The following is a 21,089-nucleotide window of genomic DNA, read 5'->3' as shown; positions in this document are numbered from 1 at the left end:
TCAGTGCAGTAGGGATGTAGAGTAGCAGGGAAGGAAAGATTGGATCTTAGGTAAAGAAACACAATGAGAAACACGAAGGGGCTGCATTTAATATTACCAGAAGTGCACGAACTATTTAACCTGGGAATTTTCTGGATTGAATTTAACAAAAGTCCTGCTGCAGTGGTTTGGTTAATAGATTCCAAGGGATGTCTAAACCTCACACAAATGATGAAGCAAGAACATCAAACAGTCTTTCCACTAGTTCACAAAAAGGATTTTATACATTATTTTCACATTTCTAAGTTAAATAATTTATATAATTAAGAGAAGGGAAGGAAACAGGCTTAATATCCAGTGGTGCATAAGCTGATCACAAAATTCAGAAATTAATTCTGTGAGAATGAAACATAAAGTAAGAACCACTGTCAGTAGATAATTTTATAACATGTTCAGCTCCCTTTAAATCACGCAGTCTCCCCTCACATCTTGTGCTTGGAAATGCCTGCAATTTGACAGCCAGTGTGAATCCATTCACAAATGTACTTACTATGAAGCGTGACATGATTTGCTCTTTAAGCAGAAGTTTTTAAAATGATCTCCCCTGCTTTACGGCCATTAAAGGGGTTTTGAGGTTTGAAAGTTTGATTCAAGGAGTTTGGGACCTCCCGGTGCTAGAAAAATATTTGTTCAATTTTTCCACTTTGAAGCTTGTTTGACATTAGCATTGACTATAAGGAATAAAAAACGACAGGTTTTAAGTCTGAAGTTCAACAAGAAAAGGCAGAATTCCTGCTAATTTGAATTAAAAACCTATTTCTGTTTCACTGAATCAAACTGAGCTGCAAAGAGAGCAATTTTTGATAGATTTTACATTGCAAAATCTTCCACGAACTTTCTTTTCTACTTCACCAAAAATGCCATAAATACCTGACAAGCTCTCCTGAGTGGTCCACTGGAAACTGATGTTAAAACACCTCAGTGAAACAGCTTTCAGCAGGGATAAATGTGCTCCTGTAGAGTTAGCTGGGTCATTTCAAACTGCTACCGCTCCCAGGCTTTTATTTTTGCTCCTCAGGTATTTGTCTCTGCCCTTTTCTGGCCCCTCCAATGGATTATATGAGCATCCATTGTCTGCTTCACTTCAAAGTCAGCCAGGTTAGCTCAAATCACTGCTGAAGCTTACTTAAATTTCAGTAAGTCACAGGTGTCTGAGGCAAGCAACAAAATTAATTAATGGAATAGCTTGAGCAAGTCATACTGAAAGGAGCATGTCAAGTCTGATAAGGGATTGGTTAAAAGGGATGGTTAAGAGATTCTTTACCCAATTTAGTCGCTGAGAACCAATTGCACACTGAATGAGGACCCTTGTTAGTGCAGCGAGTTCTGCACAGTATTTCTTCTTTGCCTGGGATTAAGCACAAAGCAGCTTTAGCCAGCACCTATTTCGGCAGGGCTACCCAATTAGTCATGCACGGAAACAAGCTTTCCATGTTATCTAATTACTTACCTTCCTCTGAAAATGAATGGTATTAGAGAAAGACAGAAAGACAGACAGAAAGACAGCTTTCTGTAGAAGGTTCACTGACTCCCAGTCTGTCGCCTTTCTTCAGACCTCCCTGGTGAATCGGTCACCTCAAAGGGGGGAATTTTCTACCCTGTGGTTGATATCTTGCCTTATATTTCAGATGTTTTTCCTCATAGATTCAATGACTTCAAGCTGTGACTAGGTTGGCTTTCCCCTCCTATACCTCGAGTTTATCTGTCTTTATACTGAGAACACCAGAGGACACAGGGAAATACTAAATGAAAGTCATCTATGGGACACTGCCAGTGTTGGGTAATAAATATTTATGCTCAGGTTTGAAGGGAGATGCATTTCTTGATGACAGTTTTCAAGGAGGGAAAAGAGTCATCTCTAAGGTATGGATTTCTCAGGGAGAAGCGTGGAGCAGCGCTGCTTCCAGAGCAGTCACCCTCGATCTGGAGAGACAACATCTGGAGCGTTGATGGATGGGGTAATTCACCCAACCAAGTCCTGATTTCAATTTCCTGATATTACTGGCTTTACTGGACAATAAATGCACAAATAAACTGCTGTGAGATGGCGTGCAACCTTACCAGTGGGTCCACAGCTGATCTGAAAGAATGGCATTGATTTGACAAAGACTCTGGTAATTTGAATTCATTTTGGTGGTTTTGTTAGTGGTTGCTGTTCATTTGTTTGTTTTAAATATTGTCTTTCATGTGAAGACTGACACAAAGCCACCGCATTGTGGTTGGCAGAGACTTGTTCTTCCTCACCTATCCTGGTCCCACCATCTCAGTTCACTCCTCATGGGCAGAGGGATGTGAAGACAAAATGGCCAATAGTGCACTGCTGATTTCTGCTTAATTTCAATGCCTGACACACCAGTCTCTCCTGAGATATTTAGTGGTGGTTTAACTCAATAAACAGTCAAGAGCCCTTCATCCACAGCCCTATATACAAACCATATGTTGCAGCTGAAAACTCTGAAGATTATAATTAGAACTGTCCATTCAATTTAAACAAGGTCAGGAATGAAAACTATTTCAAATTCAATAAACAGGCCATTTGAAAGCATAGATGCTGTGGAGGACAAGCTTAATAAGTTAACTGACAGGTAAAGTTCCATTTCTAATCCTCATTTTGATACCGTCTATAGCCTCAGGAGTCAAAACACATCACTGCTCAGTCCTCAAAATATGCAGAGAAAATGAAAATGTCAGCTGAATGAAAAAAAGGAGAAGCATCTGTTTGATAGCTGTGTGAGCCTGCGATATGTAAACTGCTTTGGAGTCAAGCAGCCCTAATTAGAGTTTCAAGGCATTCCTCATTAAATATACACACACAGACATCTATATGTGAGCTTTAAGGAACAATTGGGGTCAGCTGATTTGAAAGAAAGTCAGGGTATAGAATTAAAGAACACTTGAATTCTCGTGGGCAGCCCTCAGACAACACTGCGACGCTTGCATTTAGCAGCGAATAAATAGTTCCCATCTTCTTTTTACGATGCAAATCTGCACATTTCTCTTGCCTATTTTTTTTTAAATGAAAAAAGAATGATCCATTTCTGAATCTCAGATCAAGGTACGCGTCACAGAGAATTACAGCCAAGAAGGAAGACTGATAGGGTTACTGGCCTCCGTGCTGGGTTACGCTAATAGATATTTTGGCAGCCAGACCCACTGGATGACTCCAATTCACATCAATATGAAACCCACGTAGATGGACGTAGGCTTGCAGTGACAAACTGCTGCCAGGATAAGTGGCCGTAAACAGTGAACTTGGAAGAGGACATTTTGCCCGTGCACTGCCACAGAGTGGGCTGAGCACAGCAATTAAACACTTGTGTAACTTCTGCTTAAGAAAGAGGCTTTGAGATCACTTGCATCAGCAGGTACATGGCAATGCTATTGGAAAAGTTTGTGATGTGAGGCACAATAGCAGAGGACACTGTTGTGGGACTGCGTTGTGCCATCAATTTTTAAAGACAATTCCTCAGCACAATTCAGTTAGGCCGTGCTGGGATGTAAGAGGGTGGCAAAGGAGGAAAGGATATACGTGAGGAGATGCATTAATAAGCAACAGCCGAATTTCTTGTGCAGGGTTGAATTGGAGAGGTACTATGGATGTTTGTGTCGGAACATCAGCATCTTCTCTTAGCATGATATGTCACTGAAAAAAAACAGTCATGAAATAAAAAGGGAGAAAGGACTGTTATGATGAGAACACTTCTTTGTTGTTGTTGTTCATAGCAGCATTAATGCATACTTGCTGTGCTCAGTGAGCATCTTCACTGCAGTCGGACACAGAGAGATGTCTTTTCCACAGTAGGTAAAATATGTAAGAAAAAGGATAATGCTACAAATACCTTCATAATCTGATGTTTCCTGCTTACTGTGCATGCTCTCTGCTCATCTGAAACATAAATGCTTATTTGTGACAAATGTCCTGCATGGGTTGGGATGCAGCTTTCTGCCATCACCTGGATAGTCTCATTTTGCTAACTGAGTGGAACATAAGCCAGTCCTGGTGATAATTGGTTGAGGTGGAGCAGTTGCCAGTCAGATCTGTTTTGTTCAACATGTGAAATGCTTGCAGTGCTGTCAGTATTTGAAGATGGGGAAAGAAATAACACAATATTGAGCTGAGCATATCTCATCCCCCAGGTGAGACCACAGTACTTCCCACACTATTACTGAAAATCCAGCTCACCGAAATTGCTCTACAGCCATTCATTCATTTGATGCCTCCTCAAAATGCTCCCACTAGAGCTATCGTAGCACCAGACTGAACTTCTAAAACATAAATTGTCAGCAAGGAAAAGACAGTATATTACAGAGATTTTCTTCCTGACACTATATGACATATGTTAGTCGTGACTGCAGAGCTTCCTTCATAAGAACAGGTGAAGAGGCATCAAACATCCCAAAACATTCCTCCACTGATATTACATCCCTTTTGGGATAGGAACAGTTAACAAGGTATTCAGGTGGGTCTTTCAAAGATCTGGCATGCACCACCAGCAGGTATATTTCAAGTCAGTCTTCTAATAAATCCCAGATAAAACCCTCAGGTACTCATGTAATTGAAGTTTAAGTAATCCAATGCGATGTTGATCACACTACTGATCTTTTAATAAGGAACTGCAGCCTTCCCAGCAGTTGCTATCTTGCTGACAGTCATGTCTGGATCGCTTCCTCCAGGCCAGTGCTTTGAACAGAGAGGCTGACAGATTTCCGCTTTAGATTCTATCACAAATTGTTTTAAAGTTCTGCGCTTTTTTTTTCTGGGACGCATCAGATAGCTCATAAAATCCAGGCGCATTTCAATAAAAAGTGGGATTTCTGTTATTGTCCCCATTAAAGATGACATTAAATGCTTCTAAAGAGGAATAGAAACAGCACTGGGGAGCTGTACTTCTGCATATCTCTGTATCTGCTGTTCATCGCTGTTTACACAGCCTGTAGGCAAAGCTATAGAGAATGCAATAGTTACCCTGCACAATGCTCTCCACTGAAAGGCAAATGTGCACATTTTTCCTTTTATAATTTCCATTTAAAGCACGAATTGAAGGTTTCCAAGCCTTGCCTCTCTCCACAAGAGTAATTCAGGAGCAATTTACATTTTCGATGTGCTCAAAACCAACACCAAGATGACTCATGTGCTGTTTATAAGATGCTTATATTTGCTGGTAAATACCTTGCTACAAACAAGCTATAATTTAAGTATTCAAAACTCTTAGTTCAGCATAAAATTACTAACTGTAATTTCGGAGACCATGAACAGGGCTTCAATTTCAGGCTTGCAAAACTCTTCCTACACAATGGTTCTTGAAAGTATGAGTGTATTTTCTTCTTTGACAGCAGCAATCATTGTATCTCCGTAATTGCAGAACAGATTACCTCGCTTTTAATTCACATTAGTCAGCTGCAACAATACCGTGTTTCTTTCCTTTCCTTTAAAATAAACTAATTATTGTCAATCAGCCCAGTGGAACGTTAACATGCTCCGTAACCTGCCTTTCAGAGGTAGTCACAAAAACCAAAAACTAGCTAATATAAACTAATCAGAGCCCTAGAAAAGCCTCAAAATATATTTGTACTGCAGTCTATCATTTTTGTCATATTATTTCTAACGACTTTATTGTGTCTGGGCAATAATAGTTCCTGTCATATACTGTGCTTTTTGTCTAACTATTCAAAACTCTTTGCATCCACTAATTAAAACAGATGAAATCCCTGACTTGTGTAGTACATACTACGGTATTTCCCAACCTCCAATCTTTCCACTGCCTAAAGAGGCCCAGTAAAGCTTCGTGCATCAGTTGGCACAAAGAGAAGTTATCACAGCAGCATGTTTGGCCACCCCCAGATTAACAATGGTACAGATTGGCGCTGCGTGCAAAAAAAGCCATGAAGGCAACAACTGCCATCCTCCCAGCACTTTACACAACCGCTCCTTTCCAAAGATAGTAGCAAGTTACGGTTCCAGACAGCACTTCCACCCTGCTGATAGAGCCCACAGCCAGCTACAAGAGACGGTGAGCTTTCAAGTGCCATATGGACCTGAGCAGCAGAGCTGGGACTCTGAGTTTGCTGTTACCTGGGAGGCCTGTGCCATTGAGAAACAATTTTTCTCTTTCAGCCCGTGTCAGAACAGTGATCAATAATTCATCTGATAGCTGACACGCAGAACAAGGTGCCAGTTTTCTGTGCTTTATGAATAATACCACGCTTTTTAAAAATCATGCTGTTTTGGAACACAGCAGAAGATGTGCTGTAGGAAACATATTACATATCAGTATATAACGCATATATGCGTATGTATATATGTAGAACTACACAAGACTCAAAGCCATCCTTACATAATTTTAAAATTAAACTGCTTGTTGCCCATTTGCTTCATGCAAATGGCTTATTTAAATGCTGCAACTGAATTAAATGGAAACAGTCAGGAAAGCAAAAAAAAAAAAAAAATCCTCCATGGAAAAGAAGAGAGTGGGACCTGGGATCCAGCCTGTCCAGGGAGCTGTGCATGACTCCTGCACTGCAGCTGTTGCTTTGGAATCCCTTAGTAAGGCATTGCTCTTGACTCTACCTGCTTGCACCCAACTGGTTAGTGTGAAACTCCTGTTTAAAAAGTGACTGAAACCTTCCAGTGCGTGTCCTTGGCTCCACTAAGCATATGTACTGGGGTAAACAAGTGCACTCTTCAATGGCTGTGCTTATAGCTGCTAGCTCACCTACCCCAAGGGATGCACTATGTGAGAAGCTGTGATTTCACTCAGCCTTCTCTGTCCCACAAATTAGAAAGGGGAGATTTTTGCAACAGCCAAGCATGAATCAGGAAAAATGTAAACCAATGTGATTAAAATTCTAAAACAAATCGATTATCAGAGTATCAGATTCTCTTCCTGGCTAAAAGTGCCACACTATCACTCAAGATATAGGCTGGAAGTCTCTGCTCCTGTCTGCCCTGCTCAATTCTAGTGCTGTGTTCATCCCCCACCCTCCCCAGTGGAAGAGAAACAGGTCAGAGCTGAAATGAGAGTGATTTTGCTAAGTTTAGTATATGATACATTTTAATAAGATGGAAAAGGTTTGTGTGAGTAATTGAGTGGATTAGGTTTAGAGGGGCACACAAAATGAGAGGGCAGTGACCAAACCAACCTGCAGCACTCACTGTGTGCTGTCAGCCTTCAATTAGCAACCTAAAATTCAGCTCAGGTTTCTGCCTGCCTTGGGCTCACCATTAATCAGGATTCAGGTAATTCACTTTAAAAGTCCAATAACCTACAATTAATGCTACCTTTACTACGAATCCGTTGTAATTTTTCCTACTTATTTCTGAGTATATTTTTGGCTGTAACACTGTCACAGAGAGACAAATGCAGAAAGATGACACTATTTGCCTAGGAGAGTGCAACAGCTCCTAGCATCTATCGATCCTGGCTGGCTCCTAATGCAGCACAGGAGTGCACAAGAAAGGACGGTTGAATGACCTCCAGCATTCATTCCTCCAAAAGAACCAGAGGTAAAAAAAAAAAAAAAAAGAGAAGCATCAATTTCCAAAAGAATTACTTTTGAATTGGACATTAAGTGGGCATAGTCTTTAAGTCACAGATAATTAGATAACCGTGGTGCAATTGCTACGGCTTAGCTTTATTTCCATATCTCAGGACATAATCTTGAAATAGAGATAGATAAAAAGGGATGGATGGCTTTTGCACATCAAGGAGTGCCTTCACTGGGTTATTCTAAGATTTGGGTTCAAGCTGAGTGGCACTCGTGTGTGTAATCAAGTCTGATCTATATTTCTTCCTGTAAATTATCATTTCTTTTCCATGTTCTCCTTTGTGTCATTGCACTTCACGGCAGTATGAAACCACAAACTTTCTGAAACAAGACACTGGATCGCTCTCATGGACTGCATCCTCTTCCTCAGTTAAAATAAGTAAATAATTAAGAATAAAAAAGAAAAACAACTGCTTAGCATTGCTCTGCAGGTGCACGGTGTTATGTCCTTCAGTTTCTTCACAGGGCACAGCAGAAGCGTGATGCATTGATTTGATGGGCAGGGAAACCAGTCCAAATACAGAATTAGTGTGCTTATTCTCTTTGCCAAAGCACAGTATTTGACAAGAATAAGTTATGACCAAAATCCCAAGCTTTAAAGATTAAATAAATTCTGAGGTCACCCTAATAAACACTTTCTTTAACAAATCCTTCACTATTCCTTTTAGTCAAGCTATTAACTTTCCTGTGGAAGCAATGTTTAGAGAGCTCCCATCAGACAAGAAATCAGGATAAATGATTGACACCAACAACTATTATATTACTTGGATAAACAGCAGTGGCATTGCAAAGTCACACACATCCTCTGAAGGTGGCCGTTCCTTGAGCCTCTCCAGCAAAGGTCAGGGATCTGCCCAGGCTCTGGCGCTGGGCTCAGCCCCCAGGGATGCTCAGGGACTGGGCTGCACTGATTGCAATATTGTTCTGATCAGTAAAATAAAAGCTTCTTTTCATCAACAGCTAATCATAGGACTTCGTTCATCTGCCTTGACAGATGAGAACACAATAATATAAATAAGAAATGACATTTTACCAAAGAAGGTTAACATAAGGTCACAACCTTTTTCATTTGACTTCTGTAGCTTACTCATGTGTGAAAAGATGCTTTTGTAGCTCCAGCCTCAGCATGCTTTACAGACCTGAGCTTGTGCTGATAGCTGAGCTTAAGAATGGTATTAACATTTGGAAAATAACATTTTTGCTTTTTTGTGATGCTTGAGTAAAATTGTTTCACATTGATATACGATACGAATAGAGAATACCTGTATGAATCGCAGAATATCATGTAAGAATCAGGGTTACTTCTACACAATAAATGAGGAGCTATCACACAAAGATGGAGCCAATTTCTGTATACAAATATGTGTTTTTCCTCCCTTACTCAGACCAAGCTACAACTTTCCGAGCAAATTCCCTCACTGACATCAACCAGGCTGTTCCCAGAAATACTGGATGCTCCTACAGATGCACTGGACACAGAATAAGGTTTTCAGCCATATACTAATAAATGTCAAATATTAATTTATTGTAAGATGCAGAAATTTAAATCCAAATCCTCTTTCATCATTAATTTCAACAGGCTGTGCAAAGAGTGAGAGGCAAGCGTGAGCTTTGTGTCAAAATCCGTAATGCCTATGTGACTATCTGCCAAAAAATATTTCTCTGTCAAATAAGAAAACTTAAGTTCTGTCCATAAAGACTGACGATTAAAGGTGCATTACAACATGTAGTTAATTAGTCTTGAAAGGCTAATCAGCTCACCACTTTGGTTGGCATTTCCATATAGATGCACATGCCTTCATCTTACTGCAACTACCTATTAATGCCAGTAGCCCTCCCTGAAATAAGATGTTACACATACCACATATGAATCACATATCATTCCATAAGAGACCACAACCAGTGAGAAATGTTCCTTACAAGTGTTGGAAGGGGCACAGCATGGGGTACCCTGGGTTGTTTGGCCTTTTCCCATACAGCTCTTTATAGAAAGAGCCACCCCAAGGCTAGGTTTGCTGAACCCTGACTGCAGCAACCTTTTTTTTTTTTTTTTTTTTTAAAGAATGATCTTGCTTGTTTATACTGTTGTCCTGTTGATATTCATGTAGCCTTGCGTCTTGTGGATACCTTTGATGCCACAGAAGGTAGAGATACTGAGCATCTCAGCTCCTATTAACTGCCCACTGTCAGATTCTGCTCTTGAGTCTCCTAACACAGCTCACAAAAAAGCAGCTACTATTGAACTAATCAGCAGTACCATTCATTATGTTGCCAGATTAGTGAATTTTTATTCACTATTCTCCTCCTCAACGTTAAACAGCTACAAATAGCTAACAACACTTTTTTCTTTTTTCTTTTTTTCCTGGTAGTAATTTCCTGACATCTTTCTTTTCTATCAAATGGATGCTCTATTTTGTTTCTGAAAAACAAGATCAATCTTTGCACTAATAATGACCTACTGAATAAAACCTACGCTTCTTCCATGTGCTTTTGTAACAATATGCCTTGTTTGTACTCTGGCTGACAAAAAACCCACACTCTACAGCAATTGATCATTTCAGTTACCACTGAAATAAAACCAACCACGAGACAGATAATGGGAGCAGAACAATAGAGCGCAGCCATTTAATGCTACAGTTTAGACTAAGAGCTGACATAAAGCACGGCGAAGCTATAAAGAAAGAATGTAACTATCCAGAATGACTATCAGCCTTATTCCTCCCCAAAACGCTGGCTAACCTGAGAAACTGCTTTGCCCTCATCTGCAAAAAGAGCCCTTTGAGCAATGCAGAACCACTGCATCAATAAAGCACCTTCAAGCAGCACGAACAGTATTTTTGGGAGCTCGTGTTTCCCTCAACTTCTGAGTCACTTACATTGCTAAATCTGAAGGCTACGAGTTTGTTGAAGGTGCCTTGCTGCAAGTATAGCCATGTGCTCCTTGTTATTACCAGCACCACAGAAGTTCACAGGTTATCGTCCCCGCTGCATTCCCCTTGATCGATGGCTTGAGTGGCTTCAGCTCATTGCACGTTTCCATTTTTGTTGGAAGGTTTCAAACAGAGGCTTCAGAATGGCTAACATTACTTTCTTCTCCAATTCCTACGTAACACATGAAACAAGTATTTCTAGCTCTGAATTTTTAAAGAACGCCAAAATAACAGAATTTGAAGCCTATTTTAAGAATAGCAGATTCGTACAGAGGAACGCTCATCTAACTGACACAAACCCATGTTAACAGAAGCAGTACTCTCACGTGCTGAACAACTAGGATTACAATGAACAGGACCCCTGCTTTTGACAATTACAAGTTTTGGTAAACTTTTAAGCAGATCTGCAGTCAGTATTCATCAAAAAACAGATCCACACACTGGCTCACAGGAGCATCACCAATTAGCCACCAACAGGGCAAGGGAAGACTGAGCTGAAGTAGCAGCGATCTGGGAATCATGCATAGTATTTCTAGTTTCAGCCCTCAAAAGGCCAAAAAGAAAGCACCAAGTACCATAGTGAAAAACTATGATAAGAAAATAATGTATAAATAATAAATACAAATAAATAAAATACATTGTCAAGCTCAATATCAAATGATAGCTTACCTTGGAAAATGTTTCTACAAATCTTCTTGAGGAAAGGAGTGGAGATGGATAATTATAAAATTAAGATAAGGAGTGTGATCACAGGTAAGATATACATTGCTTTGCAACAATTCCTAAGGAACATGTTGAAGGACAGTAGTAAAATGAAATCATGGAGGAAAGGAATTTGTGAGATATTACGTAACAGGAAAAGTCAGAGGAGATGGCTTCTTGAAAAGATATAACACAGCTCATGAAAACATATCTAACATCTTTCCTCTTGAGAAAAATCAGAAAATTATTATATTATTACAAAAACATATATAATGATCGTAGATAAATATAAAATGACTGTAGATGGCAGATTAACAGATCCAATGGGCTTTTTTTTTTTTAGTGAATTCTTAAGTGTTCTAACATAAGCTTACGTGATGTTTAAGCTATACAGAAAGTCAAACCTTTGCATAAGAACAAATTTTACCCCATAATGCAGAAACTGGGTTCCTATTTCCCTTAGGAAGAAGACAAATGGGTTTATGGAGCATGTGATTTTAAATCCTTTTTTATTCTGTTAATCTCTAGCTGTGGAATTGTGATTGAAATGCAAAAATGTATATGTATTTTCTGATAAGACCCATTTTGTTTTAGAGACACAAAATGCTAAAAAACATACACAATTTCTTCGGGTTTTTAAACTGATGATGGAAATTCCATAATCAGAACATGGCACAACCAATCCAGGTTAAGAGATAACCATTTTTCAAAAGAAAAAAACACAACCCTTTGAAGTGTTCTTAGGGTTATATCCTCATAATCCAGACATGAGAAGATCGGTATTCTTAACAGCTCTGAATGCACACTCTTGAGCTGGCTCCAGATAAAAGCTAGCACTTCTATTTCTTTTCCAATATCTTCTGTGATTCCTTACTAGCAGCGAGGCACAGAACGGCACATTACCTCCACACGATTTCCCATCTTCCCCCAGTTTCTGGCCAGCTGGACATTTGCAGTGGTAGCTGCCAATGGTGTTACAGCACTGGTCCTGACATCCTCCGTTCTCAGTGCTGCACTCGTTTACATCTGTCAGTAAAAAGATCAGGTGGTCAGTAAAAGGGGCTGTGACCAGATTCTATGTGCTTATTTAAGAACAACCGCATGTGATTTTGGTTCTACAGAATGAGAAAGTCACTGAGAAATAAATAAGGACCCTGCTGGTCATTTCTACTCCCATCTGTGTTACTGTGTCCCATGGCCCACAGTTCAACCCATGAGTGCAATGGGAGAAACTTTCCTCCTCTGCTTGAGTGCAAGCTGCAAAGTCAACCAGCATTCAAGGTAGCAAGAAAACTGGGAGGAAGATGATTAAGCAACAGAAGGTAAGCAATATTTTGACTGTACAAATGGAAGCAGTTACTTCATTTAGAGACACTCTGCAACACCAATCGGGAAATATGGCTTTTTTTCTCTCTTTTTTCTTTTTTTCATTTTTAAATCTAACTAGAATTGTCCAAAAGAAATACAGTTATGTTTAAAAAAATAAAAAATAAAAAAAAAAAATCAAGAAAGAAAGAACTTCCTATACATATATACAAGAGAGATGAGAACCTTTCAACAGCAACCCTTAGCTGCTAATGACTAAGGTTTGCCAAGGTTTGCTCTTTGAAGAACTTGAGATCAAGTTTACTAGTTGGCTAAAGATTTTGGTTAAAAATCAAAGAGTTAAAAGAAATTTTAAGGAAGGCTTCAGATTATTTAAAAACAAACAAACATACAAAAAAGAAATCATGAAACATCAACATTTGCCAACATGCATTGGGATGAGCATAAGCTCAGAGACCTCATTACTCTACAGCTCTAAATTCAGTGCGATGCAATAAGACTTGCTTCATCCCCAGTGACACTGGCAAGCTACATTAAAAAATATTCGGTTATGTCAGAGCTACACAACAACCCAAAGCTTATCTCACACAAAGCCAGCAGAGATGCTCTCGATTTGGTGATTTAGAGAGAAAATTTTCTGAAGAAAAACACTCACACACCCCGAAATGCAAAAACAAACCATACCAAAATAAGACATTCGTCTGTTCGCTTCTCAGCAAGAAGCTGGGAGAACATATGACAAGTGACAGATCTCAGTCCTGCTCCTCAAAGCACAGAAGATGGCACGGCAGCGCCGAGCATCGCGCAGGGGGCTGGCGAAGCGGACACGTTCTAAGTGATTTACTCCTTCTGAATAACACACCTCTCCATATGCCTCGTGGTAATAAACAGCAATAAGCTTTACAGTAACCCCACTCCACATCTTCAGCATTAATAGTGTTGAAAACTGGTAAAATCTCTTATTCTTTCTTTTGCAAACAAAATTACGTGAGGAACTCATGTTTTCTCGTTCAGCATCCACACTACCACATGATCTCCTAGCATAAAATACTGACATAAATATTACATCGTGTGGTCTACTAAGCACAACCCAACTGATTAGCACCAATATCCAATTGGGAAAATACCAATATTTTCAACCAAAGCGCTGAAAGTAAACCTTTCCAGATGAGTAATCATTATCCTCTTGATTTCACAATAATAGCATGCACGGAAGTGTACGGTGCTGTTGCATATTAATGTGCAAAATGTTTTTCCTCCTGATTGCAGCACGTTTTTATTTTCGAGCAGGAATCTTCTTATTAAGCATGAAAACCTGTGACCCACCTGGACATTTTGCCCCAGTAGCAGCACTTGCTGTCTGACTAACAAACTCTACCTCTTTCTCATGCTGTGTCCATTATTTCTGCCCCAATATTTGTTTTCTTCACTGCTTTTACACCAAATACCTACAGCTTTTTATGTTATATGATTACAGATTTGTCAGTAAAAAAAAAAAAGGGGGGGGGGGGAGGGGAAGAAAAAAAAGGGAAAAACGACAACAACAATTCTGTCAAATGATAAATTTCTGTCTGCTTTCCATGTTCAATGTCACTCAAGGTTGCAAATATGTTTGCCTTTTGGATAGCAAGAAAAACGACAGAAAATTTCTGACATGTAACAAGTCTGCCAGGCTGGGGCTGACGAAAGTTCAATGTTATCAGGACTATCAATCCATCTGTAATGACATGCTGTAGGCACCTCAGAAAAATGAATGTGATGCTTTCTACCGCGATTTTTCACATTTATTTATAGATCCAATGTTGCAACACAAAAACATTATCCATGGGATGTGCTCCATGTGAGCTTTCAATCCTGCAATAGGAAGTCTTAAAAAAAAAAGAAATTAAAAAAAGCAAACATCTGGATGAACTTAATATTAACTTGCATGTGACATCTGTCACACGTGGAGAAAAAAAGCATGCTGTATTTTAAATCAGCAGCATTCATGGATGGAGATTGTAGGCATATCCCTATGTCCCATACTCCCAATGTGAGGCATTACAGAACTGTCCTACTTACAAATGTATTTATTTGTTCAAAAATCTCAAATATTTGATACCTTCACAATAGAGGAGCATGTCTGTTTGTCTTGAAATGGATCTCCTTTGTTCAAATAAATATACCTAGGAGCCATGTGCTGAACAGAGAAGAGCTGATCCCAATAGCCATCTGCATTCCTGCTGGATCCACTGTCCCAAAATACCCCATAGCAGAGCAAACCTGAAACATGCCCAGCTCCAGAGAAAACAAACTTTCTCCAAGGTTTTAGCTAAGTTGAGATGACTAAAGATTTCTTACAAATAAATACAAATTTTATATAAATGCAGGCATTAGACAAGAAGTTTTTCATCAATAATTCCAAATTTAGATCTAACAGAGGTACCTGCAGTATTACTAACTCTGTGCCCTGCACACCTCTGCTGTGTATGGACTGCTGAGCTGCACAGAATTCAGCATCTTCCACAGCAACGAGGCACAAAGCCTGCCCTGCCTGCAGGGATGAAGGCTTGCTTGCTCAAGGTCTGCACGAGGTAGGGAAAGCCCTGCAAGCAGGGGCTGCTGCACTGCATAGGGAAATCAATGTACTGAATGAGAGTGTAAGTATATCTAGTGCAACTTAAATGCACCTATATGAGTCTTACTACAGACAAGTGCCTGGTACATGAACAAAGGAGCACATTGCCATGCATACTGCTGTTTTTTTCATAAGGAGGTGTACCAGGCGAGTGCCTCCAAATTATAATGCACACTTGACATCTTTTCATTTGCAGATCTAAATAATTCGATTCCAGTTTTGAAAGAGCTAAGGATGCAGAGAACGCGTATCTCCACAAGGCTTTAGACACTGCTTTTAAAACTACAGCCCAGATGGTCTGCAACCAAAACCATATGTCTGAATAAATCCTGAAGCCTGGGAAAGTTGATTTGAACTTTAAAGGCCACTCTGTGCTGTGACATCGCGCAGTTCATGTGAATACAGACGCAACACAGCATCGTTACACACAGAGAGCACAATGCTCACGCCCAGCTCCTGCATCTCTCTTTTTCTTCATTTCATGCAAGATCTATATAACAGTCGTCTTTGGACAGTAATTGTCTTGAAAACATAAATTACATCCATCACTTCCAGCGCAAACCATAAATTATCATCTGAATGGAAAACAATGCTGCTCATTGTGATAGTCAGGCACAGTCCTACATGTGTATTGATTAAGCACTCATGCTTTATTAGGTTTCCTTCCTCCACAAAGTCAATAACTGGAGGAATAGTTCTTCTTGTGCTGCTATGAAGTACTGTAAATCTGAGCTGTTATTAACAAGCTCCTGATTAGTAGAGCAGACCTCTCTGAGTTTGGCAAAGCCTTTTCTCCAGCCAGCTCTCAGGGAGCTCCCCTCATTTCTACCTTATCCCCCGGCAGCTGCTGAGCCTGTGCTTCCACCAGTTAGCATCTCCTTTTATACACACATTTTTTTCCCCTTTTTCAGAGAAAAATTACTGCTGCATGCATTCCTCTCCATCCCCTTGTCACATTCTTACACACAGAGAGCATCAACCATCCAATTTATCTGCTGTGCTCACGGGCCACCCTTCCCCAGGGAGGTGGATCTCTTGAAGGGTTTGCTTGCCTTTGTTACTGCATCATTAAAAAAAACTGTTCTCAGGAAACCTTGATGCAAAACCAAACCAAAAAAATAATAAAACTCCTTGTTAGACATACCTCACCAGTATTAATTTTTTCTTATTAAAATGATAGGCTGATAATTGAAAAGAACCAAAAGATGCATCAGTGCTTTGCCCTTGCACGCATCAAAAATAAGTCCTTTAAAATCAGAATAAAAACTGGTAAAAGGGAAAAAAAAAACAACAACAAGCTTAGAGTTTAAATAACAAGTTAAAGAACAGCTTTAAAAAAGCAAGGCACTGGACAGGGCTGCTGTGCTGGGCTCAACCTGCCATTAATCTGGTGCAAGATCAGGAAATGCTCAGTGTGTGCTCTGAGATGGAGATGGCCCACTCCAACACCTGCTCTCAGGACTAAATCCTGTAACCTGGCATTTAACAGTCCTTTCAAATCTTACTGCTTATCCTCCAAAACCACATACACGGCTGGTCTCTTTCATTCTCTTTTTTCCTTCTCATGTTCCTGATCTTCAATGCTATTTTGCAACAATAACTTCCAAACCAAACCATTGGGTGAAAAAAACACTGCTTGGATTTTTTTTATCCCACTTTATGAAATCGCCTTCAGCAGGAACAGCTACTTCCTAAAAGTTAACTGCAGGACCTACACCAAGATTTCTGCACCAACAGGAATGACTACAATGAAAGGAAAAAAAGCCCGTCACCACAATGGAATCCTGTAATAGTACTCATTTTTAACTTCAATTTCACACACGAGGTATGAATAATGCAACTGAACATCCCAGAATACCTGAATTAAGCAACAACAGACTAACGACTGCTAATTGGATGTGATTGGAGATGATTGTGGAGCACGACTAGAGCTATGATTACAAACAGAGCACCCAGCCCAAACCGCGAGTAGCACTGCTGCAATTAAAGATATTTTATCAAATTAGACAAGAGTTTGCCTTCACCTGCTATGACAGTTATGAGCAAAACATAAAAGAAAGCCTAATTTGCTGTAATGTAGCTTTTCTTACAACAGAGCTCTTCTGAGACGGATTTCTTTCTGCTCAGACTTTACACGCCACAAAATGGAGCCTTTTTAGAAAGAACGCAGGGCTCTGCAGTGACATCCTTAAAAGCCTTTGCTTTTGTCTGAAAACACAGTTGTGTTACAAACGCCTTCTCTTTGTGCTATAGCTGACTTCCATTACCAACAAGCGGCGGCTACGTGCACGCGAACAGGAGAAAAAACTCTGAACTTTGGAGGTTTGATTTCACGACATAAGCTCTTATCTAACTTGCAGGCAGGTAAACATTCTGTGAAGATCATTTCCAAAGCAGTTATTATTATTGAGACTTCGGGAGCCTCACTGACTCAATTTCTGGCAGGAATTGAAGACACAAGTTAGGTGTTGGGTTCCAGCCAAGACAAGTGCTGGAGCCTATTGGGGAAGCTCACCAAGAGCAACTTGACCCTGGGACAGTCTGGCAGCCTTCCACCCCTTGTTTCATGGGTAAGAAAATCAGGTTTTGATCAAAAATGAAGGTTGAGATGTTCACAGTATTTTCTTTTTTTCTTTTCTTTTTTTTTTTTCCATTGAGCTGTCCAGCTTCCATCTTCTGTATCTCAAGAAAATTTATATGCAGAACCACTGCCTTATGCCCTCCTTCCCATTATCACCCATAAAATGGGTCATCAGACTGCAGTTGTATAGAAAAAGCAGATATGCTAGGTCATTGCTAAAAGCTTAGCATTTACATTTATTAATCTTAAGTGGTAAGAAATAGTTAGTTTGACACACACAGAAAAAAATAAAATAATCAAGGCTATGTAAATCCATTGGGGTTCTCAGACCACAATAGGAGGAGTGTGACAACTGACATATTTGAGGAAATAACCCAAAGGTAGCTACAGGTTAGCTAACACCAACATCTTCAGGAACAAACACAATCTCAGAGGTGAACAGCACTGACATCAAAGGAGACGACAGGAATGTGAAGGCAGCTCATGCTCAACCTCTATTTTCAAGAGATTTAAGATGTAACCTCCTGTGTAGAGCACTGCGACAGTTGAGCATGGAAGTAACAAAAGCAGAGATAAAGAGAACGCTGTGCAGCAATTTCAGAAAGAAATAAATACTCTGGCTTCCAGGTAAAGCCTGTAACAATGGATCAGAGCCAACCAGATCAGCAGTGGCACACACTGGGCGTTTAGATGCCTGCTATGCTGTTACTTCAGCATCCACACATGGCAGCAAGCAGAGGTGGGAACAACACAGTGGGGTGAGCTGAAGGCAGTAGGGTATGGGAGCAGTGAGTGGGGTCCTCTGAGAGCAGCCTCCTTGGAAAGGGAATTCCAAATAATATAATGGAACTTTAAATCATGATTTTTTTTTTTCTTTTTCCAGGAAAGGCAACAAGGAAAAATACTGTTATAAATGTAGAACAAAGTATTCATTCCAGCTTTCTCTCTCTCTTATTTTCCTGTGTTCAGGAAAATAATGGATTGACAGAAGCAAGCGTACCACTCCTTCTTTCCAGTCCTACAAAATAATTGCAAATCTGGACACTTCAGGTCACCTTGTATGCATATAGGGAAGGGAACACAGTACAGGAAAAGGTGGCATACAAAAAACAAAGACCTTTCCAGAAAATGTTTGGGACCATTTGTTTCTTCTACCAAACAAAGAAGCTCCTGCCAGCTAGAATAGTGTGCGAAGATACAGATATAACTGAAGCATGGAACAGGTGTATGCCTGGCTTCTGGTTTAGAATTAGAATGATGATTGAGTTATTGAGTTTTAACTGGAATGTTCTATTTTATATTATTCTCTTTTCTTAATAGTTGTCCTTGCCAGTCAATGTCTATCATTGGTAGGACAGGCTCTGCTCATCACTAGGGATTAGATCAGGCAGCAATGAATGACAACGCCTCTGCTTCTGCATTAAACATATTTCTTCTTATTTCCTCTTGAATATTTCCTCTTGTCTTTTGTCTTTCATTATTAGGAGACTTTCCTAAAACCTCCCCGTGTAGAATTACTCGCTACCTTGTCAAATAACCTCTGCAAGCTACAGCAGTAAAGCCATCTCACTTTTTCCTACTATGGAAAATAACTTTTCTGTAATTATTCTCCAGGGTGGCTGGAACACGACCATACAACCAGGTCACCCCTTTAATAATGAGCATAAACGAGAACTCTTCATTTGGTCTGCACAGACGTATTTCGTTGCCACTTAGCTGTGCTCACTCAGTGCCTTCTTGTAACGGATCTGGCATGTCAAGGGCAAAAGAATCCACAGAAATAAAAACAAATGATTAAATCTTCATCAGTTTAATTTGTAAAGAAACCCCAGGGAAGTCATTATTCCCAGAGACCTCATTGCCTAATTTGTCTTCCAAATTCCTCTACCTTATTTGGCACAAGTGGGTGCTCATTAGCTGTTACTCAGTGTTCCTGCAGGGCAGGTTTCCTAAGAGCAGCATTGTGCAGCACCTTGATGGAAAGCCACAGCTGCCTCAAATGTTTCTAAATGGGGGCTAAATATTCCAGAAATATCCAGAATCAGCAGTGAGGTGAGCATCCTTGTACTGAAAAGGAATCCCTGCTGATCCATTCAAGCAGGACACTTGAACCTGGTGATGGAGTTAAGCAAAACTGAAAACAAGCCACGTCCAAACCACTACCCTGTTTTTTTCCAGGGGTATAATGAAAGAAATTCACGTTTGTGCTCTCAGCAAAGCACTGGTGAGATGGTGCAAAATACTCACGGCTTCACAAATCCAGTTGGTCTTCTCTTATGTGATCATTTTACACTTTTAAACATCCCTTCCTCCACCCTTCTCCCTGCAAATGTTAGGCATGTTTTCACATTCCTGACTATTAAAAAGGGCTTACTGTTGTAAAATCTTAAATAATAGCATGCAACTATCAAGTTACTGGTTTTAAGATAACCAGTTGTATTTTGTCAGCAGCAGTAAGGTCACAGCATTAAAGTTAATACTCTTAAGTAGAATATTTATTAGAAATATATTTAATATTCTTAAGATTTATTATAGATGTTCAACAAATTAAAAACAGACATCAAAGGGCAACAACTGCTCGGGGTGGAAAAATCAAAGCATGGCCATGCAGGCTGTGCAGAAAGAAAGCCATCCACACAGCATCTGTGTGCAGAGCATGCAACCTGGGCAAACAGAGGCATATTCCAGAGCCATGTATTATTTGGAGGCCTAGCCCTGCTCTCAGAAGGCGATGAAATAAATCTATAATATGTTTACCTTCATCTTTCACTCATTCTTATGGGCCACTCAGAGCTTCTGATTTATCCAACTCTCTTCAAGCCAAATGTTGACAGCTCTCCAGCACATGGAATAACAGTAGTACGATGCACATCAGAAGAAACCAATGCACAACAGCCTGCCCTGAGCCTCCCTCACACTGCACTGTGGGCTCTTTAGACCCAAGACTTCTCTTGCTGCATGCATCCATTCCTCCTAAGTGTGAGCATCAGTGAATTTGATATTTCACATCCCACATTTGCAACTTCACCCTTCAGCTCCAATCAAAAAATAAATTCCTCACATTCAAACCAGCCTAATTACTGTTTTTGCATGGAAAAGACAGCCAAAATCGTTCTGACTCACAGAAGGAAAGCGTGATATATGAGAAGAGCACATTTAGTGTAACGTTACGGATGGTTCTGAAGATCTAGCTGGAAACAAGTTGCTCCTAACGTCGTAGCAGTTGCCAACAGTCACCACCTAATGTTGCCTGAGAGACTGCAGTGGCTGTTCAAAGGCAAAGGCTCTGGTATCTGAGGTATCACGCTCCGTTACTGATGGTAATGGTGAATTTTTACCAGTTGGAGAA

The 21,089-nt window shown here is 40.0% G+C and overlaps 1 protein-coding gene across 8 annotated transcripts in view; it reads right to left on the bottom strand.

The window, feature by feature from the left end:
- The window catches only part of LOC116243393 (uncharacterized), a 162,263-nt gene that overhangs the window by 60,921 nt on the left and 80,253 nt on the right, over nt 1-21,089 (bottom strand). For all 8 annotated transcript variants that reach the window (XR_016469759.1, XM_090147660.1, XM_090147658.1 and 5 more), the window contains one exon: nt 12,120-12,242. Coding sequence is in view for 7 of the 8 variants with exons in the window: in XM_090147660.1 (XP_090003786.1) it covers nt 12,120-12,242 (123 nt within the window). In the remaining variant the exon portion in view is untranslated. The remainder of the gene's footprint in view (nt 1-12,119; nt 12,243-21,089) is intronic.

This window comes from Phasianus colchicus, chromosome 10 (genome assembly GCF_987193195.1).
Source record: "Phasianus colchicus chromosome 10, bPhaCol1.hap1.1, whole genome shotgun sequence".
NCBI lineage: Eukaryota > Metazoa > Chordata > Aves > Galliformes > Phasianidae > Phasianus > Phasianus colchicus.
The sequence above is the reverse complement of the archived record's forward strand: the minus strand, read 5'-3'. Positions and strand labels throughout refer to the sequence as shown.